The following is a 9,030-nucleotide window of genomic DNA, read 5'->3' as shown; positions in this document are numbered from 1 at the left end:
GCCCGGGCGCAGCCAATCAGGGCTCAGACCCCAAACAATCCCCCCCCCCCACCGCCCGCCCCAGGCAGGATTCCTTGGCTCTGAGCTCAGCTCCTTCCGTGCGCTGCCCAGTCAGGAAAGGGGCCGGCGGGGGGTTGGCAGGTTGTCTGCGTAGTGGGCTCAAAACCTTGAGGTTGCGTGTGCTGGGGCCTGGGAGGCAGCCCTGTACCGGCGAGAGGAGGAGGCTCAGGCTCTGACCTGAGGCAAGGCTTAGTGACCGAGCTTCTTTTTGGAGAAAGCAGGCAGGGGGTGGGGGTAGGGGTGGGGGTGGGAGGAGAGGGCTTGATAAGAGAGGGTGGAGCTGGCAAGACCGGAATGTGCTGGTCGTCCCTCCTGTCTAGGGGGAAGGGGGAAGCTGGGTGCGAGAGAGGCTAGGTCGCGGAGGGCCGTCAGGCTTGGGCCACACCTGCCCAGACAAATACCTCCTGGCCTATCTTAGATACTTTCTGCTCGCCCTCTCTTGTCACACTTAAAAGGGAAAGAGATACATCAGCTCACTTCACTTTACCAGGCGCACTAAGAGAACCCTCTGACATAGCCACTTCTACTGCATATAGACCTTCATTCTCACCCAGGAACAAACTTCAGAGACAGGTACAGGGGGTCACACTGACATGTCAACCCCTGTCCTGGTGCAGATAAATGATGAAAGGTCTGTGCACACTTAAACGCATAAATGGCTCCCAAGCACCTACTTGTCCTGGGCTCTGGGACCCAGAGATGATCCATACGTGGTCTCTGGCCCCCTTAGGGGCCCACAGTCTTATGGAGGCAACCATAAACAACAGCAGGTAATGGGGTTTATGAGTGAAGGGACTGGGAAGGAGGCCTGTGACCATGAGCAGACAATTGCCAGAATAAAAGAAGATATTAACTAGAGGAAGTGGGTGCAACTGAAGCCAGACTGTTGGTAGAGGCCACAATCACACAGTCATTAACAGTGAATATTTATTGGGCATTTACTATGTGCGTGGCATGGCTCCAGGAATTGCATTAGATATTAACTTACTCTCATGTTACAGTTGAAGGAATAAAGATAAATGAGTTGTCCAAGGTCACTGGACATGAAGAGCTGGGATTTTCCCAGGAGCAGTTAGGCTCTAGAAATTTGGTCATAATCACCCTCCTATACCTTAATCCCTCTGGACATAATCACACCAAAACACACAGAGACAAGAGCCACACACCCTTGAAACACACACATAGAGCAACACACACTGGCAAACAGATTCAAATAAAATCAACCAAAACACACGCATTTTAAGTAAACTTTTAATTGAAGCATATAATATACATAGGGAAAAGTGTACAGTTCGGTGAATATTCAGAGTAAATGTACTGGTGGTGGTGGGGGGATCAGCACCAGATTACCAGATTAAGAAACTGAATGTGACCAGTCCAAGAGCTCCCTTTTGGCCTCTCCCAAGAGTGACCACTATCCTGAGTTCTCACACCACAAATTAGTTTTGTTTTGAATTTCATATAAAAGGAATCATATAATGCGTACTGTTGTATCTGATTTCTTTCATGAGACTTGTCCCTGTTGTCTGTGTAGCAGGATATCACTCTCTGCTGTGTCCACTGTGTGAACAGGCTACAATTCATTTTCCACTCTACTCCTGATGGGCTGTTTCCAATTTGAGGCCGTGCTCTACGGTGCTATGAAGATTCCAGTACACATCACTTGGTGCTCACACCTACGCATTTCTCTCAGCTTCTCTAGAAAACTGCCAGTTTGGGTGGCCCCGGTGGCGCAGCTGTTTAGCGCCGCCTGCAGTCTAGGGCGTGATCCTGAAGACCCTAGATCGAGTCCCACGTCAGGCTCTCTGCATGGTGCCTGCTTGTCTCTCTGCCCCTCTCTCTTTCTCTCTGTGTCTCTGTGAATGAATAAATAAATAATTAAAAAAAAAACCTGCCCGTTTTCCAAAGCATCTCTATCCATTTTCACTACCCCAGGAACATGAGAGGTCTGGTTGCTCTACTCCTTTGTCTACACTTGATATGGTCTGTCGTTCTCATTTTAGCCATTCTGGTGGGTGGAGACCTACTCATATTTGCAGCATCTGGCCAGAAATGGGCACTCTGAATAGACTGCTGAATGAATGGCTGAGGAAGAGCTGGACAGGGCGGGAGCGACAGCCAGGGGAGGCTGGACACACGCTCTGCACGCAGCACGAGGGCCACCCCCGCGCCACAGACGCTCGCCGTGAGAGTGACCCTCTCGCGCCCCCTCCTCCTCCCCGCGCCCACGTGGTCTGAACGCACCTCCCCGGCCCGGCGGCGCGCGCCCCGGCGCCAAGCTGTCCCCAACCCTCCCTCTTGGCGGCGGGTAGGGGGCGCTGCGCGTCGGGGCGCCCCGAGGGGGCGGGCCCGGTCGGGGCGGGGCCGGCCGGCTTCCAGGCCTGGGCTTTGGCCGCCCGCACCGCCGGGCCGCTCCGGGGACGGGCCGGGGCGGGGCGCGGCAGCAGGAAACGGGGCGGGGACTCGCGGAGGCGTTGGGGAGCGAGGGAGGGCGCGGCCAACTCCCGGAGGGACGGCAGGCCGAGAGAGCGGCGCCCGGGTCTGGCCCGAGCCTGAGCCCGCCGGACGGGAGGCGGCCCAGCCGCGGGCTCGGCCTCGGCCCCAGTCCCGCCAGCATGGCCGGCCGGACCGTGCGGGCCGAGACCCGGAGCCGGGCCAAAGATGACATCAAGAAGGTGATGGCGACCATCGAGAAGGTCCGGAGATGGTGAGCGCTGCCCGGGGGCCAGGGATGGGACCCGGCGGGACCACTCCTCCCCCAAATGCGTCTAACCTCCCCTTCGCCGGCCGTGGCCGCAGGGTGTTAGGTGTGCCCCCCGGAGCTACAGGGCTCTGTCCCCCTTCTGGCTACACCCTAGGGTCTACAAAGCGTGTTCCCAAGCCGTACCCTCATTTATGCCCCGCCCCCTTAAGCTTTGACACTCCTCCCTCAAGTATGTCCAGGATCTTCATTGCTATGGTCCCCAGCCAGGCCCTCAGCCTTGCTCCCTTGTATACCCCAGGGGTCTGCAGAGCCATGGCCCCAAACCGTGCTCTCTCCTTAGAGGCACCCCTGTTTATGGCCTGGGGTCTGCAGGACTCTCTTTCTCCTTCTAACCATATGCCCCATTAGCGAAACCGCAGCACCCCCAAGTCTACAGGTCTCCCCAGATGTGTTCAGCTCCTGGGGGGGGCTCTCTCCTCAGAATTCTGACCCAGTCCCCCCCTCCCACAGGGAGAAGCGCTGGGTGACTGTGGGCGACACTTCCCTTCGTATCTTCAAGTGGGTGCCAGTGGTGGACCCCCAGGAGGAGGTGAGCAAACTCCCCCACTGTGCACCCTCAGGCAAGCCCCTTCCAATCCCAGCCTCCACCTCCAGTCCTGCTCTGAGACCTCAAATGCAGCAGCCAAGACAGATGTTAACAATTATTAGCAACTCCACCCCCTTCTCCCTTTTTCCTGCTTCAGACCCCTGAGTTCAAGCCCTAATCCACTGTGCCAGCCTCCTGTAGGGCCTTTTGCTGCTCTGTGCCTCAGTCTCCTTATTTGGACAGTGGGGGCTTTGCAAGCACTAACTGGAAAGCTGGAGCTGACCCTTATCCCTCTAACCCCCAGGAACGACGGAGGGCAGGTGGCGGGACAGAGAGATCCCGAGGCCGGGAGCGGCGGGGCAGGGGCACCAGTCCCCGAGGGGGTGGTCCCCTCATCCTGCTGGATCTCAATGGTATGTAGGGATCCTGGGATTTGGGGGGGTGTTGTGGGATGGGGAATTGAGGGAGCAGATTGGGGCTCTCAGGCCCAATGCTCTCGGCTTTTGCTCCCACAGATGAAAACAGTAACCAGAGTTTCCATTCGGAAGGCTCCCTGCAAAAGGGCACCGAGCCCAGCCCTGGGGGTACCCCCCAGCCCAGCCGCCCTGTGTCACCTGCTGGACCACCAGAAGGGGTCCCAGAGGATGCTCAGCCCCCACGGCTGGGCCAAGAGAGAGGTAGGACCAGGTGCCTCCCTGCAGCCCTCTCTTCTGAGTTGGCTGGTGGCTGAGTTGGAGCCATCAGCTTACCCCTACCTACACCTGCTCCCCTCCTTGTTATCCCCTTCCAGAGGCCTTCCCTGACTCCTGCAGAAAGTCACCATCCTACCTCCAGTAGCTAACTGTCTCATTCATCCGGCTTCTTTGGGTCTTTTTTTTTTTTTCCCTTTGGGTCTTTATGTAATTAATCACTGTCTGAGATTTTCATGTAAATTTTATTTTTTACTACTCAAATTTCTTCCCCCACTCCCACCTCATGTTGGCTTCCTGAACTTTGGGCCCATGTTGCTCCTGTCCATTACTAGATCCTCAGAACAATGTGGAACACATAGAATGTACTCAATAAATATTTATTAAGGAATGAATAATAGTGATATTCCTGAGGGTGATTAATAAGTGATAATGATAGCTAAGACTTATTGAGCTCTGTGTGCCAGATACCATTCTAAGCACTGAACATGTTTGATTTCATTTAATCCTCACTATAACCCTATGAAAGTTATAATCCCCACATGTGGATGAGAAGCTGAAACCCAGAGAAGTCTCCTAAGCTCACATGGCCAATGAGCCAGCATCTTGGGCATAATTTTGCCTTAGCTCCTCTTTCTTCCATATAGTCAATCCCCTGTCTGGTCGGAACCACCTTGCAAATGTGTCTCCCTTCCTATAAGAGCCATCTCTTACCTGTGCCTGGCTCCAGCCTCCTTGTGGGTCTCCTCTTCCCTAGTCACCTCTACACAGCTGCCAGAGCAACTTTTTCTAAAGCATAGATATGGCAGGCTCATTTTCCTGCTTCAAAGCCTTCAATGGCTCCTATGGCCTTTGACTCCTCCACTTGGCACTCACGGCCCTTCGTGAACTATCCCTGTTGGTCTCATTGTTCCTTTCCAGGAATACCATGACTTGGGCCTATGGGCTGTGTCTAGATTGTACCGTGCACTTGGGTACCTTTACTAATACAAAAACAACAGGCATTTATTGAGCGCTTTCTATGTGCTAGACACTGTACTGAGGGCTTTACCTGTATTATCTCATTGCATCCTCACAACAGTCTCATGTGGTAATTACTATCATTATCCCCACTTTGCAGGTGGGGAAACTAAGTCCAGAGGAATTAAGTCACTTGCCCAAGGTCAGGATTTGAACCGGAGGAATCCAACCTCAGAATCTGTCCTCACAAACATATAGTCTGTCTGCCTAAAATGTGCTCCATCTCCACATTTGTCTACCCGATCAGATCCTACTCACCCATCAAGATCCCACTTAAATGTCCTTGCTGTGTCTTCCTCTGGCCAATAGCAAGGTTCCCAGCTCACTCCTTGGTGTCCCCAACCAGGGTCTGTGTTGTGGCACGGAGGAGCCACTCAGGGAATTCTGTTAACTTGATGTTCCAGATCCTGGGGGCATCACTGCAGGCAGCACGGATGAACCCCCAATGCTGACCAAGGAGGAGCCTGTTCCAGAATTGCTGGAGGCTGAGGTGAGAGAGGCCAGATGGCTGGGCCCCCTGGGTCTCAGAGGCAGTGGGGGGTTCTGGGGCAGCTGAAGGCTTGGGGGCTGCACTCCTGAGGTCCAGGCAGGAAATATAGACCTCAGACACAGCTCAAAGTCTCAGAGGCTGGGTTCTTGGGTCTGAAAAGGAAAGGGTGTTTTAAGACAAAGTCCTGTGGGCTGGATCGGGGCTGATTTAAGACCATTAAAAGCCTGAAAAGATTGTGGTGCTCCTCCAAGTATTTTATTTTTATTTTATTTATTTTAGTCCTAAACTATAAAATTAGCTTAAGAGAGACCCCCACAAACTTCTGACTTTTCCCCCAAGGACTCCCTTGAGGCATTTTCCAGAAATATCAAGTATCAGTCTCTTTCCCCAAAACAGTGTTGTTATTTCCAGTGCCCTATTCATCTGCTTCCTGGGTCCCTAGCCCTGGGCTAGACTCCTAGGTGCAGAAGGGAAGTGGAGTGGAGGCTTGGAGAAGGCAGAGGCTAGGAGGCTGCACTCCTGGGTTTGGGTGGAGCTCACGCCTGTCCGCCCTTCCTCTCCAGGCCCCCGAAGCTTACCCCGTCTTTGAGCCAGTGCCACCTGTCCCCGAGGCAGCCCAGGGTGACACAGAGGACTCGGAGGGCGCCCCCCCACTCAAGCGCATCTGCCCAAATGCCCCCGACCCCTGAGAAGCCGGCCTGCCTGTCCTGTTGCCCCAAGGGCCCCTTTGGCTTTTTACAAATAAAGACCCTTTTGTAATTTTGTGTCATGTCATTTCCCCTTCAGGGCTGGGGAGGGTCTTTGGAGACAGTTTTGTCTCATGCTCCATTTCTCAGATGGAGTCACTGAGGCTCTAAGGGGACTTTTCTGTAATCATACCATGAGTCAGACATAGAATGGGAGCTTGAGCCCAGGACCCTGCCTCTCCAGAACTCCCTCCACCCTGCCCTGTCCCCTTACCTTTGACCCTTCCTGACCTTCAGCCCTCCTCCTCTAGGAAACCCAGGACTGGTCTTCTTCCTGTTCAGCCCTCCCCTGGGCTCAGCAATTACCAAAGCTCTGGGAAGCTGGCCCATGATTCCTGTTCATACACAGGAACACAGAGGCCCAGAGGGACTTTGGGGTCTCAGATGACCCAACCCGTTCCATGTCCTCAAGAAGCCACAACATTGTACCCCTGCCCCCACCTCCGTTTACCCATTACTCCACTGGAACCCCTCCTCACACTTACTTGTCCTCACCTCAATCACCACCTCCTCCAGGAAGTCTTGGCCAGGGCCAGACTGACCCCTAGCTCAATCAGTTTCCTTTCTTTTGGGCTTCCATCACCTGCTGTGCTTCCTCCCCCTTTGTCTTGGCATTTATCAGGCTGTTTGGGATGGCTGGTTTGTGTGTCTGTCTTGTCCACTAGGTTTTGGGCTCCTGACAGCTGAACTTGGTCTCCAGCCTTATCTAGCAACCACACTGGGCATAGAGCAATCATAGCAACTGTTTGGTGAATGAATGAGTAAATGAATGTGCTGAGGCTATCCAGGAAGGCTTCCCTGAGGAGGTGGAATGTGAGATATGAACCTCAGTGTGGTAGATATGAAGTCAGAAGTTCTGGCTCAAATCCTGGCTCTGTTTACTCACTAGGCGTATGGCCCTATGCGTGCCTTTCCCCCTCTCTGAGCCTTAGTTTGTTCATCTGAGCAATGGGGACAATAATTAGGCCTCATCTGCCCTAGTGGTTTGTGGAAACCTTCAAATAATAGAAGGTACGTTCACTCTGTGCCTGGCAAAGAGTCTTAGGTGTATTAGCCCTATTTTTATTTCTAACAAAGAAAGAGACTGAGGTTCAGAGGGACCAAACTGGAACTTTAAAGAACTATATTAAAATGTAGGGCTGTTTACTGATAGCGGCTGAAGTTGTAATAGTTGAACCAGGGCTAGCCAGAGGAGCCAGATGTAGGGTGACATGGTATATTCATTGCTCCTGCAACAGATTACCATAAATGTATTTAGTCACTTAAAGAAACACAAATTTATTATCTTACCCTTCTGGAGGCCAGAGGTCCAAAATTAGTCTCAGTGGGCTAAAGTCAAGGTATCAGCAGGGCTGGTTCCTCCAAAAGGTAGGGGAGTATCTGTTTCCCAGCCCTTTCCAGCTTCTACACACCACCCATGTTCCTTGACTTGGGCTCCTTCCACAGGTTCTGAGGATTAGGTCGGGGGCATCTTCTGAGGGCCATTATTCAGCCTACTACATATGGTAATCTCAGCATTTTCGAGGTATGGAGGTCATTATTGCCTTCAACCACCACAGTAGGTGATGGGAGTCCTTTGTAAACTGTAAGTGCCTTGTATGGGTTAGCAGTACAGTGTTAAAGCCCAGACAACAGGCTCTGGGTTTGAATATCAGCATCTCCATTTGTTCGCTTATAACCTTGAGCCAAGGGACTTAACCTCTCCGGGCTTCAGTTTTCTCATCTGTAAACTGGGGATAATATTAACAGCCTGGTGAGCGTGTTGTAAGGATTATGTGAGGAAGTATGTGGAGAGTGTCCTTGGCTTGACACACAGTGAGTATTCAATAAATGACAGCTGTTTTCCTATTACTCCATTTTACAGGTGAGGATACTAGGGTGTAGGGATAGAGGCCAGAGACTTGCCTGTCACTGAGACTGGGGAAGAAGAGTCCTTTTCTGAGCACACTTGAAAGGCTAAAGTTTGAGTCACCCCCATTGATTCCTGTCCCTCTGTTGGCCCCAGACCCCAGGCATCTGTCCCTATTCCCAGGCCTCTCCCCTCCAGCTCTGTGATCCACTCTGTAACTTGGTTTAAAATCCACCTCTTCTGGGGCCCCTGGATGGCTCAGTCAGTTAAGTGGCTCTCTGCCTTTGGCTTAGGTCACGATCCCAGGGTCCTGGGTTGGAAGCCTGCATCAGGATCCTTCCTCAGTGGGAAGCCTCCTTTTCCTGATTGCTGCTCCCCCTGCTTCTGTGTGCACGCTCTTTCTGTGTGTCAAATAAATAACAACTTAGAAAATAAAGTAAAATAAAATCCACCTCTTCCATAGCCACACCCCTAGTCATCACCTTCCCTCTCCCTCCCTGCCTCCCCTCTTCCCATTCCTTCCCAATGTTCATACTCTCTTTTGGGAAATTCTTCCACTCCTGGCTCTCAGACTCTGGCCTCTAGTGCTCCCCCCTTCTCTTCTGCTCTGTCACTCTCGCCTCCTCCTGAGCCCTTAAATATCTCTTGTCCTGGCCTAGCTCTTCTCTTCATGAATACTCCCTGCCAAGTCCGCCTACTCTTTGAATTAATGGCTCCCAAGTCTCAGCATCCAAGCGCTGCACCCCACCTCTAGACTCAGAGACCCCTGGGATGTCCAGACCCTCAGCCTCCTCCTTCTCCCAATCTGTCCCTACCATCGCCTATACTCAGAAATGGCCTGTTAATCCCAGGAGTTGGCCCAGATTGGAGCCCCCAGAAGTCAGAG

The 9,030-nt window shown here is 52.7% G+C and overlaps 1 protein-coding gene and 1 long non-coding RNA gene across 10 annotated transcripts in view; one reads left to right on the top strand and one right to left on the bottom strand.

The window, feature by feature from the left end:
* Window positions 1-1,297: 1,297 nt before the first annotated feature.
* Window positions 1,298-9,030, bottom strand: part of LOC144319370 (uncharacterized) — a 29,963-nt gene continuing 22,230 nt past the window's right edge. For 3 of the 6 annotated variants that reach the window (XR_013385206.1, XR_013385204.1, XR_013385208.1), the window contains exons 3-4: window positions 5,318-8,545; window positions 1,298-1,916 (exon numbers count right to left, since the gene is read on the bottom strand). This is a non-coding gene — a long non-coding RNA (uncharacterized LOC144319370). The remainder of the gene's footprint in view (window positions 1,917-5,317; window positions 8,546-9,030) is intronic. The other 3 variants (XR_013385207.1, XR_013385205.1, XR_013385209.1) reach the window with 3 other exon arrangements.
* Window positions 2,526-9,030, top strand: part of BCL7C (BAF chromatin remodeling complex subunit BCL7C) — a 54,186-nt gene continuing 47,681 nt past the window's right edge. For 2 of the 4 annotated variants that reach the window (XM_077907353.1, XM_077907354.1), the window contains exons 1-5: window positions 2,526-2,767; window positions 3,275-3,353; window positions 3,655-3,763; window positions 3,866-4,027; window positions 5,464-5,549. In XM_077907353.1, the coding sequence (XP_077763479.1) occupies window positions 2,676-2,767; window positions 3,275-3,353; window positions 3,655-3,763; window positions 3,866-4,027; window positions 5,464-5,549 (528 nt within the window). In that variant the 5' untranslated portion in view covers window positions 2,526-2,675. Of the gene's footprint in view, window positions 2,768-3,274; window positions 3,354-3,654; window positions 3,764-3,865; window positions 4,028-5,463; window positions 5,550-6,112; window positions 6,309-9,030 lie in introns of those variants that run through there. The other 2 variants (XM_077907356.1, XM_077907355.1) reach the window with 2 other exon arrangements.

Source organism: Canis aureus, chromosome 8 (assembly GCF_053574225.1).
Source record: "Canis aureus isolate CA01 chromosome 8, VMU_Caureus_v.1.0, whole genome shotgun sequence".
NCBI classification, from domain to species: domain Eukaryota; kingdom Metazoa; phylum Chordata; class Mammalia; order Carnivora; family Canidae; genus Canis; species Canis aureus.
The sequence above is the reverse complement of the archived record's forward strand: the minus strand, read 5'-3'. Positions and strand labels throughout refer to the sequence as shown.